This window comes from Nansenia antarctica (assembly GCF_963989245.1).
Source record: "Nansenia antarctica genome assembly, chromosome: 4".
Lineage (NCBI taxonomy): Eukaryota > Metazoa > Chordata > Actinopteri > Argentiniformes > Microstomatidae > Nansenia > Nansenia antarctica.
In genome coordinates this window covers 44,597,237-44,622,276 of record NC_137689.1, presented here as the reverse complement: position 1 = coordinate 44,622,276, position 25,040 = coordinate 44,597,237, and the positions used below count along the sequence as shown (strand labels likewise).

The following is a 25,040-nucleotide window of genomic DNA, read 5'->3' as shown; positions in this document are numbered from 1 at the left end:
CGCGCGACGGCCGCGGAGAGTTCCTCTGCGGGAAGTGCGTGTTTCAGCTGGAGGCGGTGGCGCAGTGCGACGCGATCGTCAGGCGGCTCCAGGACGAGCACAACGCCCAGGTCCAGAAGCTGCAGGCCGAGAAGGAGCGCCTGGCCCAATGCATCGCCCACCTCTACAAGCGCCACAACCCGGCCCCGGAGAGCGGGGACGACGGGGACAGCACCGGCACCACGAAGATTCCCCTCAGGCCACTGGGAGGGGGAAGCCCCGAGGAGCCTGGAGGTGGGGGTCATACCTCAGAGGGGCAGCAGCAGAGGAAGGTTAGTCGTCTGTCTGAGGGTCTTGTCAGGCGGCGTGCGAGTCTGGACCTCCTGCGTGGTACAGAAGCAGTTCCAGGGCGCCCTGCTGGCCCCAGGAGACAGACCGCGGCAGACTGGGGGGAAGGTGCTATGAGGAACCCCGGTCTCCGGTCTGCACACCGTCGCTCTCAAAGCGTGTACTCTGGCACGGTCAACCACAAGGGCACCCTCACCGGTGGCCTCAGGGGCCCTTCCTTCTCTGTTCAGTCCCAAACCCCCTCAGCGCCCCGTCTGTCCCAAACCCCCTCAGCGTCTTCAGTCCCATCAGGCCCCCCACTACAGAGACAGCTCAGAGAACCAAAGTCGCGGGGTTTTAGAGTGAACGGCCCCTCTGGTGCAGCAGGCAAGGGTCAGACCAAACCTCCGGTCGGCCGCTCCCCAAGCCAGCCCTCCGTGATCTCAGACCTGCTCCAGCTGCTGCGCTCCATCCCCAGGCGGCCGGTCCCAGCACCTCCTGCGAGCCGCATCCCCGTCCTGCTGAGGCCCGGTGCTGGGCACTGGCTCCCTGGCCGCCTCTCCCCTGGGGCCAGGCAAAGACAGAGAGAAGCAGAGCGGTCTTTACAGGACCTCGCTGAGGAGTTCAATGACGATTACACACCTCTCAGAGCAGAGGTAGCTAGTTCTGTCACCTCAGCCGAAACCACCTGGAGGTTAATGGAAATGTGGCATTTCACATAATTGCAATGATTGACGGTTTTGAAAGCAGTTTTCTTTCAGCCCTTGTGCGCCAGTTTGTTCAAGTGTTTGTCTTTTGTTAAAGCCCCGACTAATCTTCCTGAATTGCATCTTTACCTTCAGGGTTTTACTGAGAAGCAGAGTGAAATCACCAGATTGGAAACCACCAACAAGCAGCTGAGTGAGGAACTGAACCAGACTAAGAGCACAAACCAGAACCTCGCTCAGACGCTGGAGGATGCCCAAAACCACAGCAAAGTAAGAGCGGGGGAAGAGTTTTGACTGTGATTCTCTTTGTGTACGTATTTGAGGTTGTTGATTGCCTGACGTCTGATGTCCTTTTACAGACACTGTCTGGTACACTGGAGGAGAGAGAGAATGAGCTCGCCTCTGAGAAGAAGAACGCCTTGAAACGAGACAGAACCATCCAGGGCCTCAGCCTGGTGCTTAAAGAAAAGGAAAAAGAGGTGGGATTTGATAGAATGTTTCAACAGCATTTCTAAATATGATGGATGTCAACCATGTTAATTGTGACGATGAAGACTCATGCTGTTACGACTGCACCTCTACTGCACAGATTGAGATAATGTCCTTATGCAACATACTCACACTAACCTACCTGTCTGTCTGTCTGTGTGTGATGCAGATTGAGGAGCTGTGTCATGAGATTGAGGACAGGGATGAGGCTTTAGCCAAAGCTAGGGAGGCGGCACACAAAGCCCAACTCCAGAAATATCAGGCAAGCAAACATCCGCCACTCTTTCCTTTTAACTTTACCTTAGTGTGTGTGTGTGTGTGTGTGTGTGTGTGTGTGTATCTGTGTGTATCTGTGTGTGTGTGTGTGTGTGTGTGTGTGTGTGTGTCTGTGTGTGTGTGTGTGTCTGTCTGTGTGTGTGTGTGTGTGTGTGTCTGTGTGTGTGTCTGTGTCTGTGTCTGTCTGCCTGCCTGCGTGCGGGGGGGCGTGCGTGCGTGCGGGGGGGGGGGCTTGTAAAAAAAAGTCTAGCTGCCCTCTAAACACCAGTGTATGGATGTTCTGTCAGGGAGCTGAGGAACACCAGTCTCTGCTGATGGAGAAGCAGGGGGAGCTGGCCCAGCTCCAGGGGGAGCACTACTCCAAGGTGCTGGAGGCCCAGAAACTGCAGCGCTCCCTGGGCAGGAGGGAGCAGGAGCTGTCTGACCTGCAGCAGGCCAAGGAGCAGGTGGACCTGGAGCTGGACGACCTGCAGCAGCAGAAGAAGAAGGGAGACAAAGCTCTCAACGTAAGACTGGCAGAGTCAGAGCCATTTACTGGTTTCTTGATCAAAGTTGGGATGTGGGCAAGCTTCAAGCAGGCATGTGATGCAACACCGTGTAACATGTCATTATCATGTGAACACCTACTGTTTAGCGACACTTACATTAAAAAAGTTGTTCTATTCTTATTAGATTGTTTCATTTCTTTCTCCCAGTCAGTGTTGTCTTTGTCTCCCCCAGGACCTCCAGAACCAGCTGAAGAAGCTGGGTGGGGAGATCGGTGAGAAGGAGAGTGCTCTGGAGCAGCAGTACCAGGACCTGCTGGAGGAGACCAAGAGGAAGCTCCAGACCCTCGAGGTCACCATCCAACGCCTCACCTGCAGCCTGGCCGACAAGGAGCAGCAGCTTCAGGTAGAGAACAACCACAGTTCCACCAGCCTGGACGTTGTTGCACTGTCCATAGATTGAAGACCCATCTCTTCAGGCTACACCTTAACTATTCCTCCTGAAACCTCCCTATATACATATATATATCGATAATTAACTGCATTGTGATGCATCGTTACATCCCTACCAAGAGGTCATGTAACTGTGGTTAATCTGTGATTATTTTGGGTGGTATGTTTGTAATAACTCTCTCTCTCTCTCTCTCTGATTGACTTTAGGAGTACATGAACATAGTCAGAGATTTTGAGCACAGTAGAAGCCCTGGAGGAGACAACGTCATGTTGTCAAAGCTGCATGAACGACTGAAGGAGAAAGAGAAGGCTCTGGAGGTGCCATCTTTCACCTCTGTGTTTTAACCTCCTCACTGACGTTTTGTTCTTTTTCATTTCTTATATTGTGACGCTCTCATTACTTTAATACCGGCGTCCTTATTGTGCATCAACAGCAAGCGTTGGATGAGAAGTTTGCCGCCATTGAAGAGAAGGACAATGAGATCCACCAGCTTCACCTGTCTCTCAGAGAGAAGCAGAGAGACCTGGAGAGGCTCAACAACCTGCTGTCTCACAACGAGGAGACCATCAACGTAGGAACCTTTATCCCATCTCATTCATGTCACAAACCTCTCAATGGGGGAGTCTTCACGCAGAGTGCATTTTAGTCCACGCTTAATGTAGCTTTTGCAACCTTTTTTTGAGCATTCTCTCCTGGTGTGACCCTTCAGAGCTTTGACACGCTGATAAAGGAGAAGGATGTGGAGCTGCAGCACCTGGCCAACACCCTGAAGAACCTGCAGAGGGCCAAGCAGGACCTGGAGGACAACCTGAACCGCTCCCTCAGGGAGAAGGACTCCATCATCAGCCAGCTGCAGCTCTCTCTGGAGGGAAAGACCCAGGACATGGAGGTGAGACCTGTCCCTCAGCACACTCGCTCACAAAACACTTGCTCACACTCACCCTATACACCAATGCAGTCCGACTGCCAGTACGCGTAAGTGCACTCTTTATGTCAGTGGGACAACCCCGGGATAGATCTCTCACTTTCTCTCTCACTCCTCGTTCTCCTCTCTCTCTCTCTCTCTCTCTCCTCCCACTAACTGTTTGTAGGACATGGCTGGTGCGATGCTAAGCCAGTCCCAGACACAGGCACGTGATCTGGCGGAGCAGATGGGTCAGAGGTTGAAGGTGACAGAGGCCATGCTGGCAGAGGCGGTGAAGGCCAGGGAGAGGCTGGTGTCTGACAACGAGAGTGCTGTGGAGAGTCTGCTGGCCACTGTCAGCAGCAAAGACCAGCTCCTTAAAGTACGAACAGAGATGTACCACACACACACACACACACACACACACACACACACACACACCTCATTGACATGTTGTTTACATGCATGCTCTCCCTCTGTTACGCACCATTGATATTGTACAATTCTTCCAGGTTCAGTTCAGCTTCACCGGGGCGGTCTTTGTCTAACGTCAGTTGTTTCTCTTGTTTCTCAGGAGTCAGCTGAGCACTATAACCGCACCTTGTCTGAGCGCACTCAGGAGATCCAGGAGCTGAGACGACAGCTGATCGACAGGCACCAGCAGCTCGTCTCCGCAGAGAGAAACAGCTCCACGGCAACACACGAGGGTTACCTAGAGACTGCGGCACTCAAGGCCCTGCTGACGGAAAAGGACGCCACCATCAATGTGAGAACCAACAGGCTAGAACCACACTGACGTGACCAGACGATGTTTCAACCGATTTCTCTTTCAAATTCTCCTGGGAAAATACACCAGCTTCCTGAAAATGTTCATGCATAATAAACTCTCTGTGTTTTGATTGTGATTGTCTTCCAGAAGCTGCTGGAGCGCGGGCAGGAGAGAGACCACTTCCTGGCTGAGATGAGGCAGGAGGCGGCTCCGCTACCTCAGGTGTTGGAGCTCAGACAGACCATCCAGGTGCTGCAGGAAAGACTAGAAGAGAGGGAAGGTAAGGCACCTGGCCTAAGCTCTCAAAGATGAAAGATGTTGGGTGGAAAAACCTTTGTCAGTTATTACTGCGCTTGACCTCCTGGCCCAGTTAACTCAAACTCCTTTGCCGTCCACTCTAAAAGCTGATGTCTCCAAGAGAAACAACGAAGACAACATGGAGAAAATCCCTCTCACCAAGAAAACGGTCGTCGTCCTGAAGAAGGAGCTTGCGCAGAAGACCGAGGCTCTGAACAAGAAGTTGAAGAGGGAGAACGAGCTTAAGGTGAGTACGACTCAAATCGGTGCTTTAATCAGTATTTCTGTTTTGTGGGTGAGCTTGTCAGGGGGTTAACATTGTTTCCTTGTCTCCCAGATGGCCCTGGCTGAGCTGCAGTCAGTGCTGGCTGAGCTGGAGGGCCGTATCGAGGGCAACGTAGCCAACATAGAATCCCTGACCGCCACACTGGAGACCAAAGATGAGATTATCAATGTAAGTTGAGGGTCATTCATTCATTCATTCATTCATACACAGCAGGAGGTAGAGCCGCCGTCTAATGATCCTGTGGCGCAGGAGGTAGAGCCGCCGTCTAATGATCGCAAGGTTGGCAGATCGGCGGTTCGAGCCCCGACTGGCCACATGTTGAAGTGTTCTTGGGCAAGACACTGAACCCCAAATTGCTCCCAGTGAGCGGGCCAGCGCCTTGCATGGTAGCTTGCCGCCATTGGTGTGTGAATGGGTGAATGAGAGGCCGTTGTAAAAGCGCTTTGGATAAAGGCGTTATATCAGTGAAATCCTTTACACTCACTCACTCAGGCTCTGGAGCTCTTAAGCCGTGTACAACAGGAAAGGCGAGATGAAACTGTAGAAAATGATGGAACTAAAATGATCTGGTTAGCCAGCCAGATTTCCCTCACAGAAACAACAGAAAATGTTTGCTGACGTTAGCCAAGTGATGCGACTAGCTTGAAAGCTAGTTATAAAGCTAACTGTCAACAAAATTGCTGTGACAGCTCCATCTCATCTTGAGACTGAAAGATTTCACATTTTCGATCTTAATCTAAAATTGGGTAGTTCAGGTCAAAAAACGTTGCATCGCTTCTTGGCTTTAGGGTGGACTCTGGGTCATGGTTAGCTTTCCATCGGCTAATTCACTGTTCTTGAAGGTTCTTGTACCATGCTCTATCTGGGGCCATGCTCTACCATGCTTTTATCATGCTCTATCTGGGGCCATGCTCTACCATGCTCTATCTGGGGCCATGCTCTACCATGCTCTGTCTGGGGCCATGCTCTACCATGCTTTATCATGCTCTGTCTGGGGCCATGCTCTACCATGCTTTATCATGCTCTGTCTGGGGCCATGCTCTACCATGCTCTATCTGGGGCCATGCTCTACCATGCTCTGTCTGCTGTCCTTGTATAAAAGGAGAAGTGTGGGGGGGGGGGGGGTCTTAGTATTATGTTTATAAATTTTTTAGGGTTTTGAGCCCTCAGTGATGTTTTCAGATGTACCTGTTTCCTCGTTCCTCACTCCTCTGACTTGTCTCTCCTGACAGGACCTCCACCAGCGTCTGGGCCAGCACGGGGACAGCCAGACCACTCACTCCGAGGATCTGGCTACCGAGGCTTGGGTGGAACGCTCTCTCCCTGGCCTTCCTCAAAGAGAGAGAACCATCATCGGGGGAGACAGCCAGCAAGAGGTATCGACATTATGCCGTATTCCAGCCAAGTTCGACTCAAAGGTTTGACGACCTTAAGTCTCTGTTTTTGACCTACAAGCACATTCGGGACGATGTGATCTTGTTGACTTTGTCCCTGTGTCCCTGTGTCCCCCTCCCCAGGTTCGGGCCGTGCCCAGCCTGGCAGCTCTCCAGGTGGAGCATGGTTCTCTTAACCGGGCCCTGAGGGCTGAGCAGCAGCTGTACTCCAGCCTGGTCAGGACCGTGAAGGAGCAGGACAGGTACGACGGACGTTCCAATGACCATTTGTTCTATAGGGTGTCAGGAGAAAGTCACTGTAGATGGGGGGTGGGGGGTGGATTGCAGTGCTTCTGCTCCAGCCCAGCACTGTAACTAACCGTGGTGTCTAGATGGACTACCACACAGGACCAGGAGTGTAGAACACTGGGTAACGGTACTGAGGTGGTGTGTTGTGTTGCAGCGCCCAGCGTCTCCACGGCTTGCAGATGGAGCTGACAGCGGTGCGTCTCCTCAGGCAGCAGCTGGAGGAGGGCGTCAGGACCAACCAGGAGCTGAAAGACGGCCTGGAGAGAGAGCTGCAGAGAACCACGCTGGGAGAAGGTGCGCCTCACACAGTGTTCTAAGGATTCACTTAGAAATACACTCCGACATGTTCAGTCTACCCATAGGGCTCAGGGTTGTATTGGTGCTGTCAATGTTGGGGTTTATTCTTTTGTAATGCCACTGAGACACAACACCTGCTCGTTGTCATGATGTCTCTCTGCACTGTCCTCAGTTCACTAACACTGCCTGGTGGAACCCATCCTCCATCCGTCTGTCTCTCTGCACGTCCTCAGTTCACTAACACTGCCTGGTGGCGAGCCCATCCTCCATCCGTCCGTCCGTCTGTCTTGTCTGCATGTACACCTGCTCCTCCTCTTTATCGGTGTGTTTGCCTCTTGTTGTCTCTTGTTTGTCATCCTTCTCCTTTCCTGTCTGCATGTTGTAAATCTAGCCCACATTCCTCCTTCAACTCGCTGTCAATGTCACGCCACCTCTCTTAACAACCCTAAACCCTAAACCCTCTCATTTGTGAAGTCAAGGTTATCTGCTGAATAAAGCATGTTTTCTGTGTCTCTGTCATTCTCATGTATGCCATTGACACGTTTACGTTGGTGTTGGTGATCCCCAGTGTCTCATCGCATCACTTCCTTTACATTCCACACGCTATCATTTGTATTAATCCACAAACTCATAAACCAGATTAATAAGGTTACTGATTGTCATTCTAAAACTTGAGGTAAATGCTCTTTTACTATGATCCGATGGTAGGAGGTACAGAGAGTATGGCTCTATCTTCAATGACAGACAAATAATCTCGCCTCCTTCTCTTATGTTTACAGAATAGGATAATAATGTCACTAGTTGGTGTAATACAGGCCTATATTTACACAGTACTGTAATGCTGTCGAGCCTCTCCTCAAGAAACCACCCCTTGACGCGTCTTCTGTCCACAACGACAGACCTGTATCCCTTCTCTTTCTGTTCTAAAACCCTTGAACACGCTGCATCTAAGCAGCTGACTGACTATCTGTGTGCCATCACATGCCTTCCCTCCCGTAAAGAGAGCCATGTGTATAGGTAGGTAGAGAGCCACGTGTATAGGTATGTAGAGAGACACGTGTATAGGTATGTAGAGAGACACGTGTATAGGTAGGTAGAGAGCCACGTGTATAGGTAGGTAGAGAGCCACGTGTATAGGTAGGTAGAGAGCCATGTGTATAGGTAGGTAGAGAGAGCCACGTTTATAGGTAGGTAGAGAGCCACGTGTATAGGTAGGTAGAGAGCCACGTGTATAGGTAGGTAGAGAGCCATGTGTATAGGTAGGTAGAGAGAGCCACGTGTATAGGTAGGTAGAGAGCCACGTGTATAGGTAGGTAGAGAGAGACACGTGTATAGGTAGGTAGAGAGCCACGTGTATAGGTAGGTAGAGAGAGCCACGTTTATAGGTAGGTAGAGAGCCATGTGTATAGGTAGGTAGAGAGAGCCACGTTTATAGGTAGGTAGAGAGAGCCACGTTTATAGGTAGGTAGAGAGCCATGTGTATAGGTAGGTAGAGAGCCAGGTGTATAGGTAGGTAGAGAGCCACGTTTATAGGTAGGTAGAGAGCCAGGTGTATAGGTAGGTAGAGAGCCAGGTGTATAGGTAGGTAGAGAGCCACGTTTATAGGTAGGTAGAGAGCCAGGTGTATAGGTAGGTAGAGAGCCACGTGTATAGGTAGGTAGAGAGAGACACGTGTATAGGTAGGTAGAGAGAGACATGTGTATAGGTAGGTAGAGAGAGACACGTGTATAGGTAGGTAGAGAGAGACATGTGTATAGGTAGGTAGAGAGAGACACGTGTATAGGTAGGTAGAGAGCCAGGTGTATAGGTAGGTAGAGAGAGACACGTGTATAGGTAGGTAGAGAGAGACACGTGTATAGGTAGGTAGGGAGTCAGGTGTATAGGTAGGTAGAGAGAGACACGTGTATAGGTAGGTAGAGAGAGACACGTGTATAGGTAGGTAGGGAGCCAGGTGTATAGGTAGGTAGAGAGAGACACGTGTATAGGTAGGTAGAGAGAGACACGTGTATAGGTAGGTAGAGAGAGACACGTGTATAGGTAGGTAGAGAGACACGTGTATAGGTAGGTAGAGAGAGACATGTGTATAGGTAGGTAGAGAGAGACACGTGTATAGGTAGGTAGAGAGCCATGTGTATAGGTAGGTAGAAAGAGACACGTGTATAGGTAGGTAGAGAGCCATGTGTATAGGTAGGTAGAGAGAGACATGTGTATAGGTAGGTACTAGAGAGCCATGTGTATAGGTAGGTAGAGAGCCACGTGTATAGGTAGGTAGAGAGAGACACGTGTATAGGTAGGTAGAGAGCCACGTGTATAGGTAGGTAGTGCTGGACAGTCTTGCTGGCCTCCTCGGGGACTCACCCCCATGTCTCTGTGCAGGCCGCCAGGGTCAGACAGACCGGGTGGACCCTAAAGAGCTGGAGAGCCTGAGGCACCAGCTGGAGGACGCCCAGCGCTGGAACGCCTTCCTTCAGGCCCGCCTCGGAGCCATCCAGAACCGCGGAGGAGGGGTGGGGGGGGCCAACGACACTGGTGAGACTAGGATACCGCTGGTTTACTGTTTCTACTTAGAGTTTCGTTTTTATTTCCATATCTGTTTTCTCTATTTGTAAAGCACTTTGTAACATTGTTTTTAAAAAGTGCTATATAAATACAGTTTAGTATTATTATTATTATTATTACTACTACGAACCTAGAAACTTCGGCATTATACTGCAATCCCATTCCCTTTAATGGGAATGTTTGTGCTCTGTCTGGTGTGGCAGCTTTGGTACAGTAGTGACTATCTCTGCCGTTGCAGCTGACACCCTGAGTTTCATGGCTGACCAGACATCCTACATGAGTATCTGTGTAGGGGAGGGGCTGGAGGAGGACCTGGCCCAGCTGTCTGTCCAACAGCTCAGGGAGAAGGTGAGCTTCCCTCAAACACCTGGATTTAGTCAGCATACCATTAAAACACAGGGCTGGGGTCATGGACGCAGATTAAGACTAACCCTAGACTAAAGAGCATCCTCAATGGAGATTTTTTTCCATTGCAAGTGTGATTAAATCCTTGACTAGGCTTAAGCCTTGTCTGTGAAACCGGCCCGTAGAGAAATAGTGGGTGACATTTGTAAGTATTAGTCGTGACTCGTGACAATGTGTTAATGTGAATGTCTTCATGGTCTTTAGTATTCAGACGGTGTAAGTGACTGTAAGTGTCTCTGTGCCTCAGGTTGTGGAGCTGCAGGACTTAGTCAACAGACTGCAGGCTGTGAATGAAGCCCTGCAGGGGAGGCTATCAGACCCTGACCACCCGAGGGAGGGCCACAGCCTGGGCTCAGACCCTGACCACCCGAGGGAGGACCACAGCCTGGGCTCAGACCATGACCACCCGAGGGAGGACCACAGCCTGGGCTCAGACACTGACCACCCGAGGGAGGACCACAGCCTGGGCTCAGACCATGACCACCCGAGGGAGGACCACAGCCTGGGCTCAGACACTGACCACCCGAGGGAGGACCACAGCCTGGGCTCAGACCATGACCACCCGAGGGAGGACCACAGCCTGGGCTCAGACCCTGACCACCCGAGGGAGGACCACAGCCTGGGCTCAGACCCTGACCACCCGAGGGAGGACCACAGCCTGGGCTCAGACACTGACCACCCGAGGGAGGACCACAGCCTGGGCTCAGACACTGACCACCCGAGGGAGGACCACAGCCTGGGCTCAGACACTGACCACCCGAGGGAGGACCACAGCCTGGGCTCAGACACTGACCACCCGAGGGAGGACCACAGCCTGGGCTCAGACACTGACCACCCGAGGGAGGACCACAGCCTGGGCTCAGACAGTAGCTGTGGGAGAGAGGTACAGTTGACACTCGGGGATGCCAAAACTTCCATTAGTCTCTTTTTTACACCCAGTGCCCTCTAACCTCTGACTATACCTGTTGACCGTTAACCTTTACTCCTGTCCTCTGACTATACCTGTTGACCGTTAACCTTTACTCCTGTCCTTGGTAGTTCAGTTTATTTTGTGTCCTATTAATAGCCTGTATGTCTGTTGTGCTGTATATGGTGTTTTCCCTCTAACAGATATACTGTTTGTCTGCAGTAGAAAGCATTTCCCCCCCCCTCTCTCTCTCCACCCCTCTTAACCCATCCCTGTTCTCCTGTCTCCCTGTCTCATTGAATGGTTTTCTTACCCCATACCACATTAGACACGTCACGCCATCCTGCCTTTGCTGTGAAGTGTGTCTTATGGATTCTGTTCCATCATTGCATTTTCTTTTACCGAGCCATGTGTGTCACCCTCGCCTCCCATTCCACTAATGTAGCGTCGGGAGGAGAGGCGGGAGCGGCGGCCGGCACCCAGGAGGATAGACCTCAGCTCTGGCCCGGATAACTGGAGTCAAACACAGGACAGCCTGGCACAGGTACACACAGCTACAGGATAGGTGGTTAGGAAGCAAGCCCCTGGCTTTTCTGCTGCTTGAAGAGGAATTTCATGTAAATCACAATTTCTGGAAATAATTCAACCCATTTTAGGTCGATGATGGGAGACCATCTGAGGTTGCGGGGGGGAAAGGTTCCCTGGCACGGTCCCAGAGGGGTTTCTCCCCCAGTGAGAGCGAGGACAGCCGAAAGGGAGAGCAGCTCAGGTCTCTCCTGGCCGACTGCGGGGCCCAGTCAGCCACCCAGCTCAGGTGAGACAGACCGACATCCTCGCTCTATTTCACACTATTATCTTGGTGTTCTTACTAAAATAACAAACTTCAAACATGTTTGGTCTGTACTGTAGATCCACTTATAATATCCATTTCCATTGGAAGGGGTAACGGTATTGTGCTTGTCACCACAAATGTAACCCCTTGGTGGACAAGTGACATCTATGAAACTGAATAGTATTGAAGTGAATGTTGTCTGCTCCAGGGAGGAGCTCCAGAGGCTGAGGTTGGAGAACGTGGACCTGCAGGGGCTCCTGAAGGAGGAGAAGTCCACAGAGTCCAAGGAGAGAGCCGACAGCTCAGGAGAAAGCAGCGACGGACAGGGGAACCTGCGCCAGGCCGTGGAGAGGCTCAAATCAGAGGCCAAAGGTCACCGCAAGGTCATCAGGCTACTGAAGGAGCAGCTGGAGCAAAACTGCGCCCTGGTGTCCGGCAGAGAGAACCGCCTTGACCCAGAGCTCATCGTCAGTACGACCCGGGAGATGGAACGGCCGCGCTCGGAGCAGGAAGGAGCGCACAGGCGGGAGAAACCGCTAGATGGATCAAGGACAGTGGAAACACACGGAGATGGCCACCCCACCCAGGGAAGCAGCCACCACACCAAGGCTCAGTCACAAAGCAAGAGCCAGCGTCAACAGACCACAAGACATGGCGTGAGTGCTGTGTTTTTTGGATAACAAAACAGACATGTCGTTATTTTTTGTTGGTTTGTTTTAATGCTTCTCTGCTCTTTTTCATATTGTAGGCTGGTGTCAAATCTCGCCTCCCTGTTCCTGTAAGATTCAACAAAAAGCAGGCCGGCAGCACCAGGGAGCCTGAGCACCAGCAGACGGAGGAGAGCTCTGAGCATCTGAGAGCCCTACTGCTACTGCAGCTCCAGCAGCTAGAGTTGGACCACGACCACAGGGCTGTGTATGGCTCAGACCAGCGCACTTCCTCAGACCCAGACTCCCACGGGTCTTCTGGAGCTGCCCTCGACAGCCACCCGGAGTCTGACCACAGCCCGGACGCCAGACAGGGCCCAGGTCCAGACACAGAACTCCTCGCCCAGCTGGAGCTCCTCCACCAGGAGTGTCAGGACAAGGAGCAGCTCGTCACCCGTCTGGAGGAGCAGCTCGCCCAGTGGGACCAACTACAGGCTCGACTGCGGGAGAAGGAAGTGTTGAACCGGCAGTATGTAGAAGCCTTACAGGCTGCAGAGTCCACCATCGCCTACCTGACCGCCTGCAACCTGGACAGCCAGGGGGGAGTAGGGCCAGGCTCAGACGCCAGTCTACGAAGACAGTGCGTGGAGCTCCAGAAGGCTCTGCAGGAGAAGGAGAGACTCAACAGCCAGCTGATGGAATGTCTGAACACGGCTGCGTCGGCCATGGCCTCTCTCGGTGCCGACCGCTCCTCTTCCGACGCCCTGGACGGACCCAGCAGCGACCCCCAGGAGCTGTGTGAGAGGCTGGAAGCGGCCCTGTGCCCGGTCAGAGGGTCTCTGGACGGTAAGGGGACGGAGAGGAGCCCCGGCGGGTCGCAGGGTCCGGACCCAGAGCTGCAGCGGCAGGCGGACGCCCTGCAGGAGGCGCTGTGGGAGCAGAGCCGGCTCAACGCCGAGCTGCAGGAGAGGCTGAGCGTCGCAGAGGAGAACAGCGGCAACAACACCACTGCCCCCGCAGTCCTGGAGGGCAACTCCAGCAGGCAGCCAGAGGGAGTGTCTCAGGGAGGGAAAGGGCCAAAGGGACAACACAGTAGAGAGTCACGTCACATGAAGAGCAAGGCGGGACCCTCTGAGAAGAAGAACAGCTCAGACCTGGAGGAAACAGCCAAGCGTCTCTCTGAGTGCCTCAGAGCCACGGAGTCTGCCATAGCGTCACTCCTAGCACAGTGCATCGGCACAGGCACCTCCACCTCTGTTCAACCCGCTCAGGCCAGCTTGGACCTCCAGCAGCACCTGGACCAGCTGCTGACTGCTCTGCAGGAAAGGACGGGACTCGGTGGCCCGGGCCACCACACAGAACAGACACAACAGACCAGCAGAACCGCCACCCTCCGCCAGAGCACACCCGGCGATGGAACCAACAGGGCACGCTCTCCACCACAGGAGCTCCACCACAACATCTGCCTCCTCCAGAGGGTCTTCACGGAGCACGCCCAGAGGATCTCTGAGCTGCAGGCCGAGCTGCAGGAGGAGAAGGGACGCAGCGGGGAGCGCGACGCCCAGCCGAGGAGGAGCGGACAAGACGCAGCACCGCAGAACGCACAGAACGCACAGCTGGAGAGCCTGCAGAGAGCTCTGAGAGAGAAGAGGAAGACCTGCAAGAGCCTGGAGGAGAAGCTGGCCACGGCCCAGTCCGTCATCGCGCTGCAGAACTCCGCTAGGAAGTCCGCCGGCGGGGCGACACAGAAAGGTAAGGAAGTGATCTCTCAAAAGCTCAAACGGGTGAACAGACAGAGAGATCGACAAAGTTTCTGAAATGTCAGGTCTATCTATATACAACATGTCTTCACTTAAAAGTTTTGGAGTCTCAATGGAATAGAGATGTTTCAAATGTACTCTCGACGAGCAACCCCGCATTTGCTGGTTTTTCCACATCTCTAGTGCAAGATCTGCATGGGAGATGTGTCGTTAAGCATGACGGCACCTTTCGATTCTAGACGACTTGTTCTGAAAAGAGCATTTAGCTAAATTGGCCACGCCCCTTCAGCATGACGGAGTGACAGTTATCGGCTGTGTTGGTGTTAAACTATCGCCTGTGGTTTAACAACGTCGGACACAAGCCAAATGACACGAGCCCCCACGTGTCACCGACTGTCCTCTTGAGAGACGAATGAGTGAGAACCTTCTAGAGCTTCTCTTCTTAACCCCCTCCCCACGTGTTGCCTCTAGCGCCCCCGCTGCAGCAGGATGACAAAGGCGTGCAGGTGGATTTGCAGGACCTGGGTTACGAAACCAGTGGCAAGAGTGAGAACTCTTTGGATAGGGAGGAGAGCAGTAGCACAGGTAGACATCCAGACCAGACGCTGCATGTACCCGCTGTGTGGAGAGACTAATCACCATGGTGACTGACATCTTGCATGACGAATGAACCACCGGGCTATAAAACAACTGTCTCACTGATGCTGCCTGCTGTTTGTTGGCTCTTTCTCTATAACCCCCCAACAAGTCTGTCCTGTTGGGTGTTAACCTGGACTGACCTGGTCTGCCTGCTCCTCCCTGTCTCTCTGTCCCTGTCTCAACCTGCATGTTTGCATCCTGGTGGGTTGGCTCGCTCTGTGGGACGGGACCTCCTACATCTCCTCAGGGGAGTCCCTCTGATTGGTCAACTGAAGATCAAACACCTCCTTCCTTTCCATCTCTGTCAGCTTGTGCTTAGTCTGTGGGGAGTGTACCCCTGTTTAACGAGTGTGTGTGTGTGTGTGTGTGTGCATCTGTGTGTGTGTGTGTGTGTGTGTGTCTGTGTGTGTGTGTGTGTGTGTGTGTGTGTGTGTGTGTGTGTGTGTGCGCGCACGTGTGGGTGTGTGTGTGTGTGTGTGTGTCTCTGTGTCTGTGTGTGTATGTGTGTGTGTGTGTGTGTGTGCGTACGTGCGTGCGTGCGTGCGTGTCTGGGTGTGTGTGCGTTTCTGTGTGTGCGTGTTCTTATGTCTGTGTGTGCGTGTGCGTGTGTGTCTGTGTCTGTGTGTCTCTGTGTGTGTGTGTGCGTGTGTGTGTGTGTGTGTGTGTGCGCGCGTGTTCTTGTGTGTGTTGGTTCCCCAGACATCGATGGTGGTCTGCAGCCTCGCCTCAGTGCGTCCAGCCTCCCTGACCAGGGTCCCTTCTCCTCCACGGAGCACCTGGACTCTGCCTCCAGCACCTCCTACCCCAGCACACCCCCCCTCAGCTGCCCCAAGGTACCCCTCTCCTACTCCCCCCCCCCTCTGCTGCCCCAAGGTACCCCTCTCCTACCCCCACAAGCTTGTGTTGTGACTCAACCTAGTTCTGTGTTTCGAAATAAAAGTCTGAACAATTTGATTTGTCGCCGGCATGCAGGGATGCAAACAACTCGCTGTTCAGCGCTTTTCGCTTTTTTCACGTCAATTTGGGTGACTTATGTGAATCGTCTGTGTGTTTGTGTGTCCCTACAGTCTGAATGTTTTTATTTGCTGTGAACCGGAAACGTCACTCCGTTGAGCACAGTTTGATTAGACCGTCAATACTAGCTCTGTAGTTTTTTTTGCTAACATTATTGTATTCCGTGTCAGAGCAGCTTAAGCTATTAGGCTAGCTAGCTTAGCTACGTTAGCTTAACTGGACCTCAAGGTTTTCAGCAGGTTCGAGCAGTTCAGCGTTATAGCGTTAGCTAGCTGGCTATAAGTTAACTTAGGCTGTGTTCACCAACGAGCTGTATATTTAGCTAAACGGCACCAAGCTAAGGTAAATAGATAGCTAGTGTTAGCTAGTGCTAATTTTCACCATCTCTGTAGTCAGCTCTAAAATACGCGATCAAAACAGTGCAAGCAACCCATGCTGTTCTGTGAATGAGACGAGCTATTGACTGATGGCTGCCTACTGCCAAATCATATTATTACAGTAAACATGTCGGTAGTTTGGCATCTGTTGTCTGAACAACAACGAGAGGCTCATTCCGACATTGACTTCTGTTTTCGTTTTCGCGATTTCAAAATAAAAGCACGAGCTAAGCGTTGTTAAAAATCAATAACACATCCCTAGTCAACTAACACAGCTTGTTTTGTGAGCCTGCTAACGATGTAAAGTAGTGTTCTAGTTAACTAGGTAGCAGTGGGGATTACTCAGCAAATCCAATGCATTGCAATAGTTTGGCTTGACTAGCGAGTGTGATGTGATTTTCAACAATGTTGAAATGTATTTCCGTTTTCAAATTTAAAGTCCGAACATTTTGACCTAAACTGCCAGCATATCCAATGCAGAGGTGGGTTGTGTGAGTGTAGAGAAGAGTAGCCAACAACATTGACTTAATGGTGTAGAATCTTCTTGTCGGTAATTAGATGGAATGGATCAATCTATTGAGGATTCGTTATCTTAAATGCGTTGTGTCATCTCAGATAGATTAGGTGTGCAGCATACACGATTGACAAGTAAATAGAACATTCAACACGGGTCGGAATCTCTGTACTATAAGATTTATATAAGACAGCAGCAAATGGTTCGTCAGCACAGTACCAGCATTCGACATTCGACGACATCATTGTGAAATACAGACAGGTTTAAATACTTTCCATGCTATCTCAGATGTTACGTTATGAAATGAGCTCACCCTCCCTGGCGCCTAACTTAGGTTAGCCAAGGTCTTAAGATAACAACCCCTGAATCTGTCTATTGTGGCGTCATTGCTAACCATGAAGATCAGGCTGACCTGGAAGGAACAGAATGTGTGTGTATGTGAGTTAGGGATGGACGGTTTCCAATTATTGAAACCGAAAAACCGTCAGAGAGTAAAACCGCGGTTTTCCGGTTAACCGAAAAATACAGTAAAAAAAAAAAAAAGTTAAAAATTTTTTTTTCAAATAATTGAGCCCTACTGCTACAATACACTCATGTCGAACACCATTAAAACATCGTAAGCACAGTCGCAACACATTTAGGCTACTTAGTTTCACAAATATAAGTGGAAAGGCAGACTTTTGTAAGCTACACCATACATGAAAACACATGAACACTTAACACACCAGCTCTGCTGATCCAGGGTGCACGCCTGCACGGAAGATCATCTCTTGGAACAGCGTCTTCATTGAATGAACTGCTTTCTCAATATCTTGGTTCTTAGACAAAGTTTCAGCTGCTGCTCAATGTATTTAAATATTTGAATACTGCTCAATAATCACTGAAATATTAGACTTAGAATTATGCAGTGAACATACTTAAAGCTTTTCATAAAAACCACATGCCGCGAGACTGACTCGTCCTGAACTGTCGTAAGTCAATCAACAAAGAATGCCCCATCAAAATAAAAGTGCCCATGGTAGAGCTGTCAAAATAGAGCTTTCAAAATAAATGTACTAATACAGATAGAGATAAATACAGAACTACCTTTGCGTCACTAAGTGACCGCGTATCTTCTGAGACATGCGTTCTGTCATCACTTTCAGTAGCGCCTTCACACACAGTGGCGCTTTGCACAAACACTCTTGATCCGTATAGCTCTTGTTTTATTATATTGTGGTTTAGTAAATACTGCACTTGGAGTTACATTCAATGCATGATTTGTGCTATAGAACATAAATAAAGTTTGATTGATTGATTGATATCAAATCAAATCACATTTTATTTCTATAGAGCATTTCTCACAAAAGTGACCCAATACGCTTTACAGAGAGCAGCGAAAATGATCTTATTAAATGTAAGCGAGTAATTGTAAAAAACCTTTCCTATCTACCAATAACTGAAGGCAACTATCTTTCCCATAGAGTGATTCGTTACCCTTAAATATAATCCCAATTAGATATTAATCCTCAGTTATTCTTCACAACTGACCAAACCTCTCACTCATTGCGCGGCAGATTCAGACTGTATCATTGTTATTTTCACACACGACAAACATGTGACATGTTCCAGTTTTATTCTTATTCTATTTTATTCTTCAAAAAAAAAAAAAAAAAAAAAAAAAAAAAATCCGGTTTCAGACGGTTTTGATAAAAAACCGTTTCTATTTTTAGAAACCCCGGTTTTCGGTTTAACCGAAAAACCGTCCATCCCTAATGTGAGTGGGTATGTGTTATGTGTGTGTCTGAGTGACCTGAGAATAGAGTGTATATGTGTGTGTATGTATGTGTATGTGTGTGTCTGAGTGACATAAGCATATATGTTTCTAGACAATCCCATGAAGATCTAACAATGGTTTTGTGAGAGGAGCTTCTTCAGAGCAAACGATTGATTTAAGTCATAACCGCTTTTTATAACACTAGCTCTCGCCCAACCGCCCCTCCCGTCCGCAACGACTTCGGGTAGTTCTCTCTTTTCCCACCATAGTTGTGTTTGCATCCCTGCAAATGATCAGACCGTGTCACATTGTTATGTCTGTCATGTGAATCGGCCAGACCAGGCAGACAGTGTTTCTAGAGAGACGTGTTTCTCCCTCCAGGTGAGTCTGAAGAGCCTGCAGGCGTTCAGTGAGTACGGCCTGTCTGAGGACCCGGCCCGGCTCCGGGCCCAGGTGAGGGAGCTGAGGGGCCAGCTGGAGGCCCAGCACAGAGTCCTGCTCCACACCCAGGGCCTCCTGCGCAGGAACTCCCTCTCCAGCGACCTGCTCACCCTCACCTCCGACCCAGTCACTGGGAGAGAGGAGGAGCAGGAGGAAGAGGAGGAGGAGGAGGAGGAGGGGAGGCAGAGGGGCGGCCGTGGCCAGACGAGGACCCTCCAGGCTCAGGAGCACAGGGAGGAAGAGGAGGAGGAGGAGGAGGAGGAGGTGATGAAGGAGAAGATGAACCGCCTGAGCGTGGAGCTGGAGAGTGAGAGGACTCTGAACAGGAGCATGAGTGAGCAGATCCAGCAGGCCCAGCGACGCAGCCGCTCTGCCTCACCAGCCAGGTCAGCCCTCCTCCTCTTTAGAAACCTGAAGTGGCTCATTTTACCTGATGGCCCAATTTAGCTGATATCATCCTACATTTTTACATTTCAGTGAATATGAGTATTGCCATGCTTGTATCGCAATAATATCATATGGTGACCCATGTTGTGATAGAGTATGAAAACCTTTATGATTTTGAATATTATTTTATTGAAAATTATACTATGGATATTTGTTTACTTTTCAAAAAATGCCGGTTGAGAGAGGACGCTGGCGTTGCTTGTTAGCTGCTTCTCCGCCCGAAATCTAGGTGTAATTGCAGTATACAGAGTAGATTGTCCTACAAAGACACTTAGACTAGATTTAGATTAGTAATCTAAAATTTAATTAGACCCCTATACTTTCTTTTATTTATCTTTTGTTTCTTTTTATTATTACTACTCAATCGTTTCAGTTTGTAAAGCGTCTGTGAGTGTCTAGAAAAGAGCTATATAAGTCCAATGTATTATTATTATTATTATTATTCATCACCACCACCACCACCACCACCACCAACAAAGCCATTGTAACCATGTCTTCTCCCTCCAGGATGGACTCCCTGGTTCAGTCCCAGGCCAGGGAGCTGTCCCAGCTGAGGCAGCAGATCAAGGAGAGCCGGGGGCTCGGGGCTCTGCAGCGCCGCCAGCTGGAGGAGTTGAGCAGGGCGTTGGAGGAGCTGCTGCAGGCCAGCGACGTGGACTACTACGTGGGGGAGGTGTTCAGAGAGCAGTTGGACAAGAGCCTGAACGTGCTGGAGAGGCTGGAGGGCCGGCTGGAGAGAGGTACGACCCTACACACACCCAGGAGCACAGAGCCGTGCGCAGTGTGAGGTAGAGCTGTGAGGTAGAGCTGTGAGGTAGAGCTGTGAGGTAGAGCTGTGGCGCGGGAGGTAGGTCGCAAGGTTAACAATTGCAAGGTTGGCAGATCGGCGGTTCGAGCCCCGGCTGGCCACATGCCGAAGTGTCCTTGGGCAAGACACTGAACCCCAAAATTGCTTCCAGTGAGCGGGCCGGCGCCTTGCATGGTAGCTTGCCGCCATTGGTGTGTGAATGTGTGTGAATGGGTGAATGAGAGGCCGTTGTAAAGCGCTTTGGATAAAGTCAATTTACCATTTAGCTCCTGCAGAAGCCTGCTGGCAGGATGGAGCGATGCCTTCTCCTTAGTTGAACTTACCTTCCGGTTACATGAAATACTATTTAATCAGACAACAAAACGTACAAGAAATGTTAAGCCTACACGTTATACAACGCTAATATCAGCTATTTGGATAATATCCCGATGGGCACAGTAAAGTATGGCCTTCCTCAAGTCTTTTAAGTGACACGTGTACACATAACACTTTATGCTCAGCCAGCCTACTCACACTTTTGCCAAAACACACACACATCACCAGCCAATATGTGTCCTATGGGCCAACAAGCCGTTCACCACTCCCAAAACTGATGTTTTAACTGGGCCAATATGATGTCGTCAAGTTTAAGGCATTTTACCGGCTTTTAGAGAGCAGCTGTTCGTTAGAAGAACTGGCCAGTGGCCACGTCATGATTTATTGATGTCGCGGCCGCCGTAAGAACAACAGCATACTTTTGGAAAAAAGAGAGCGGTGAAAGTGACCGAGTGGTAGCGAAGGAGAGGAGACAGAGAGCAAGAAAGCAGGGAGCTATGATTGATGGTGTGAGACGAGCTCTCTCACCACGGCTCGTGTGTCTCTGTCTGCCAGGAGACGCTCATCAAGATAACGACGACGGCGCGCCGCTGGAGTTGGCTCAGAGGTACGTCTCAGACCACACACACCTCACTCCCCCTCACCTATCACACACAGTGACTGCTCTCTCGCTCACGTGTCACACACACACTGACTGATCTTGGCTTGTTATAACTCTCTAGTCTTCATTAGCTTATGTATGTTTTGAGAAACAAAATGTTGCTACTATTAATCAAATAAGACCTGTGAGACGGATGTTGTTTACAGTGCACTCCTCGCCAGACTATTTTCATGAGGACACTTCGTCTGAGGGAGGTAAAATTAGGTCTTGGCTTGGTGATGGTGTCTGGATGCTCGGCCAGTTGAAGCCCCCCCCCCCAGGCTGTGTGTGTGTGTGTGTGTGTGTGTGTGTGTGTGTGTGTGTGTGTGTGTGTGTGTGTGTGTTTGTGTGTGTGTGTGTGTGTGTGTGCGTGCAGCCAGCCAACTGCCATTGACCTGATTACACAGTGACCTGTTTATATCACACCAGACGACATCACTCTGTATTCACTGGCCCCAGTAGACACACAGCCGTCTCACTCCACCTTGTGTGTGGTTGTAATAATAATAATAATAATAATAATAATAATAATAATAATACCTTTATTTGTATAACGCTTTTCCTGCAAATGTTGCAGCTCAAAGTGCTCCAATCATTATATAATCATCATGTAATTATTTAGTCATTTAAAGGCAATATTAAAAAGATGTTTTTTTTTGTCTTGACTTGAACATATTTGCTGAAGTTGCATCCCTAATGTAAACTGGCAGTGCATTCCACAATTTGGGTGCGTTGGGTGCATACAACACAAGTTGTATGTGGTTATAGGGTAATGGTGGCCTAGTGGATAGTGTTGGACTGGCGATGAGAAGGTCATGAGTTCAAATCCTACCTGGGAACACCACCACTAGTGTGCCCTTGAGTAAGGCACTTAGCTCTAAGTTACTCCAAGGAGACTGTCCCTGTAACCTCGAATTGTAAGTCGCTTTGGATAAAAGCGTCTGCTAAATGGTAAGAATGTAAATGTAACGTCAACGTAACAGCAGAGGAATGTGAAGTCTCAACCCTCTCGCCTGTCACTGGACAGCCCTGCCAAGCTCCCACAGGAGTTGCAGTACCTCCTCTCCCAGCTAGAGGGCGAAAGAAAGCAGTCGGACAGCCCTGCTAGTCTACAGCAGGAGGTAGAGTACCTTCGCCTGCAGCTAGAGGGCGAGAGAGAGCTACTGCAGCAGCAGCTACGCTTTCTGGTCCATCATAACCAGAGTTTGGCAGAATGCACCAGGGAGCAGCTGGATGTGTGAGTGACCAGACCCCCACTAGGACTAGGAAGCATGTGTTTGACCTGAACTCTCCTTCCTGCTTTACTCCCAAGCCAAATGGTTCGACCTCAACGTCCCATGCTCTTCAGATACGGACACAGTCAATATGATGTTTCTTTCCCTTTTGGCACATTGTTGTCTTCCTCTCTGTGTTTGTGTACACAGCATTGGCTGCTCTCCCTCAGCTGTTCAGAGACATTGGTTGTATGTCAGAGAACTCTTCCCTCTGAGCTACTTGCCCACCTCTCTGATTGTGTGTGCTGACTTGTCGCTCTCCTGTTTCACACTGTGTTTCAAGTAGGGATGCACTGATATCACTTTGTTTGGGGTATTTTTACGAGTTTTTGGGGTAGTTTTACGAGTATGAGCACTTGAGCATGGTATCGGGTACGAGTACTGGTATCGGTATCGGTGCATCCCTAGTTTAATGTTCTCTCAGATTGTGTGGATGTTTTCCCTCTCTCTTTCTATCTCTCTGACCGAGCTGTTCTGTGGAAGCTGTCTCTTCTGACTCTCTCTTTCTCTTTCTCTCTCTGTCCCAGGCTCTCCAAAGAGCTGCAGGAGAAGAACCGTCTTGTTCAGAGTTTACAGAGTCAACTCCGTGGCCAAACTCCCAGCAGCCACCACAGTTCTGACTCTGAGGTGTCTGCCAGGATCTCCCAGGAAGCCTCCTGCCATAACAGCCCTGCTGCTGCCATGAAACCCAATGGCAACCAAGTCTTTCATGGTAAAAAAGAACAACCGTAATCCTATAGTAGATTGTAATGTTATTATGGTCGCCAAGACAGTTTCTATTGTTGTTTTATTTATTGTTTATTGTGGATCCCCATTAGTCTACACCAGGGGTGGCCAACCCGAGGCTTGCGAGCCGCATGTGGCTCTTTGCCTGTCTCTGTGCGGCTCTTTAATCCATTCATTAAAAGTGCGTGGTTCGCTCTCTGTGTCTCAATAGGCGTCGTTTTGGTATGGCAATTCATGGCACTCGCCATACCTGGCTTAACATTTTTTAAAATCTGAAACACGTTTAGTCATTTTGGTGATTTTATCCACTACACACAACGGTAACTCAAAACCTCCCGGCTCCATCTCACCCCACTAGCCAAGCGCTGTAGTGGAGCGCAGGGTTGCCAGACGGGATTGACAATTTCAAGCCCAACCAGTCTAAAAGCTGCCGATTCCACCCGTCCAGAGTGACCAAAAGTAGGCCTATCTGGCAACACTGGAGCGGGACATCGGTTCCTCAATAAACAAGCCACGAGTAACTTTAATGTTAAAACCTTGTCCACGATTCTCGTTCATTCAGGTGTGTTAAACAAACGGTATAAATGCCATTTACATGGTTCAAATGTAACATATTAAGTTATGTCATGTTCATGTCATGTTCTGTCAGTACAAACATGTTCTAATGTTATTTTAGTGAGTTCGCTAGTTAGCGAACATTAAAGATTACGAGAGCTAGTTTACGTATGTCAACAATGTCTCTATTCTCAATAATGTCAGTAATAATTGTACCACATTGAGGCCAGTAACACTGACTTGTGTGTGAGTAAGTTATATGTGTGTGCAAGCATGTTTTTGATATTATCAATCGTCTCACTTTTACTAGGTGAGCTGGTAAAACAAATATGCCAGGGGAAAAAAGGAAAATGGACATAAAGACCTCTTTTGGTCAAAGGGCAGCAGAGACAAGTACAGGGACACAGGTGCGGTCTAAACAGGTGACAGGGACAGGGACACAGGTGAGGACTAAATCTAGCGTTTTAACAGTGCAGTTAATGTAGAGTTGAGAATAGCTAAATCTGTTATGTTTTGTTTCTAAGGAGATTGAACCAGTCTGCCTGCTAGGAAAGATGTAGGCTACTACCTGCATACTGTAGTTGTCTCCTTTATTCATTACCTTAATGTCACATAAGTAAATTGTATAGAAACAACTCACCACAATTGACTTGCACAACTGTTTTGAAAAAAAAATCCACCGACTTCAACCCCCCCAGTCAGACCTTGCCATACCTTGCCATTTGCTGAAATGACACCACTGGTCTCATAGCCTATCGGAAATGTATTGCGTGTGTGTGAATGAGCGCTTTTGTGAGCCCGCATGTATGATGTGGTTCTTTCTGGTACCCCAACAATTTTTTGTGGCTCTTAGTCTCTGACTGGTTGGCCACCCCTGGTCTACACCAAGGTGAGACTACTCTTCCTGGGGTCCAAACACCAGAGTTGTTTTGATAACATGATAGTGGTCAATATACAACGTCCCCCGACTCTAGGCTTGGGGCGAACAATTATATACAGCAGTCCAGATCTATTGGGAACTAGGAAATAGTGAGTTGGACTGTGATCGGAAGGTTGTGAGTACAAATCCCGCCTGTAACACCACCACTAGTGTGCCCTTGAGTAAGGCACTGAGCCCTCAGTTACTCCAGGGGGAATGTCCCTGTAATTCGTAATTGTAAATCGCTTTGGATTAAAAGCGTCTGCTAAACGGCAAATTCTGAATTCTAATTCTAGAGTGTTTAAAGCCCCTATATGACACAGGCTAATGCTAGTGTGTGTGCGTGTGTGCGTGTGTGCGTGTGTGCGTGTGTGCGTGTGTGCGTGTGTGCGTGTGTGCGTGCGTGCGTGCGTGCGTGCGTGTGTGTGTGTGTGTGTGTGTGTGTGTGTGGAAGGTTATTTTCAGGCTAGGCCTGGATTAACACTGTACATTAAATATAGATATTTTTCCCCTACTATTTCAAGATTGCCTTAACCCCCTCCCCTGGGCCAGT

General features: G+C 49.8%; 1 protein-coding gene across 1 annotated transcript in view; it reads left to right on the top strand.

Moving 5' to 3' along the window:
• cdk5rap2 (CDK5 regulatory subunit associated protein 2) overlaps nucleotides 1-25,040 on the top strand; it is a gene marked incomplete at both ends in the record, with an annotated part of 69,150 nt that overhangs the window by 29,035 nt on the left and 15,075 nt on the right. The window contains 29 exons of the mRNA XM_080529367.1: nucleotides 1,149-1,283; nucleotides 1,373-1,492; nucleotides 1,672-1,764; nucleotides 2,066-2,284; nucleotides 2,499-2,669; nucleotides 2,924-3,034; nucleotides 3,151-3,288; nucleotides 3,427-3,606; nucleotides 3,809-4,003; nucleotides 4,196-4,387; nucleotides 4,538-4,670; nucleotides 4,795-4,934; nucleotides 5,025-5,141; nucleotides 6,206-6,349; nucleotides 6,491-6,609; nucleotides 6,810-6,949; nucleotides 9,329-9,481; nucleotides 9,750-9,859; nucleotides 10,164-10,799; nucleotides 11,269-11,367; nucleotides 11,480-11,637; nucleotides 11,864-12,311; nucleotides 12,404-14,054; nucleotides 14,534-14,647; nucleotides 15,401-15,534; nucleotides 18,744-19,189; nucleotides 19,758-19,990; nucleotides 20,929-20,980; nucleotides 22,815-23,015. Coding sequence (XP_080385493.1) covers nucleotides 1,149-1,283; nucleotides 1,373-1,492; nucleotides 1,672-1,764; nucleotides 2,066-2,284; nucleotides 2,499-2,669; nucleotides 2,924-3,034; nucleotides 3,151-3,288; nucleotides 3,427-3,606; nucleotides 3,809-4,003; nucleotides 4,196-4,387; nucleotides 4,538-4,670; nucleotides 4,795-4,934; nucleotides 5,025-5,141; nucleotides 6,206-6,349; nucleotides 6,491-6,609; nucleotides 6,810-6,949; nucleotides 9,329-9,481; nucleotides 9,750-9,859; nucleotides 10,164-10,799; nucleotides 11,269-11,367; nucleotides 11,480-11,637; nucleotides 11,864-12,311; nucleotides 12,404-14,054; nucleotides 14,534-14,647; nucleotides 15,401-15,534; nucleotides 18,744-19,189; nucleotides 19,758-19,990; nucleotides 20,929-20,980; nucleotides 22,815-23,015 — 6,782 coding nt within the window. The remainder of the gene's footprint in view (nucleotides 1-1,148; nucleotides 1,284-1,372; nucleotides 1,493-1,671; nucleotides 1,765-2,065; nucleotides 2,285-2,498; nucleotides 2,670-2,923; nucleotides 3,035-3,150; nucleotides 3,289-3,426; nucleotides 3,607-3,808; nucleotides 4,004-4,195; nucleotides 4,388-4,537; nucleotides 4,671-4,794; nucleotides 4,935-5,024; nucleotides 5,142-6,205; nucleotides 6,350-6,490; nucleotides 6,610-6,809; nucleotides 6,950-9,328; nucleotides 9,482-9,749; nucleotides 9,860-10,163; nucleotides 10,800-11,268; nucleotides 11,368-11,479; nucleotides 11,638-11,863; nucleotides 12,312-12,403; nucleotides 14,055-14,533; nucleotides 14,648-15,400; nucleotides 15,535-18,743; nucleotides 19,190-19,757; nucleotides 19,991-20,928; nucleotides 20,981-22,814; nucleotides 23,016-25,040) is intronic.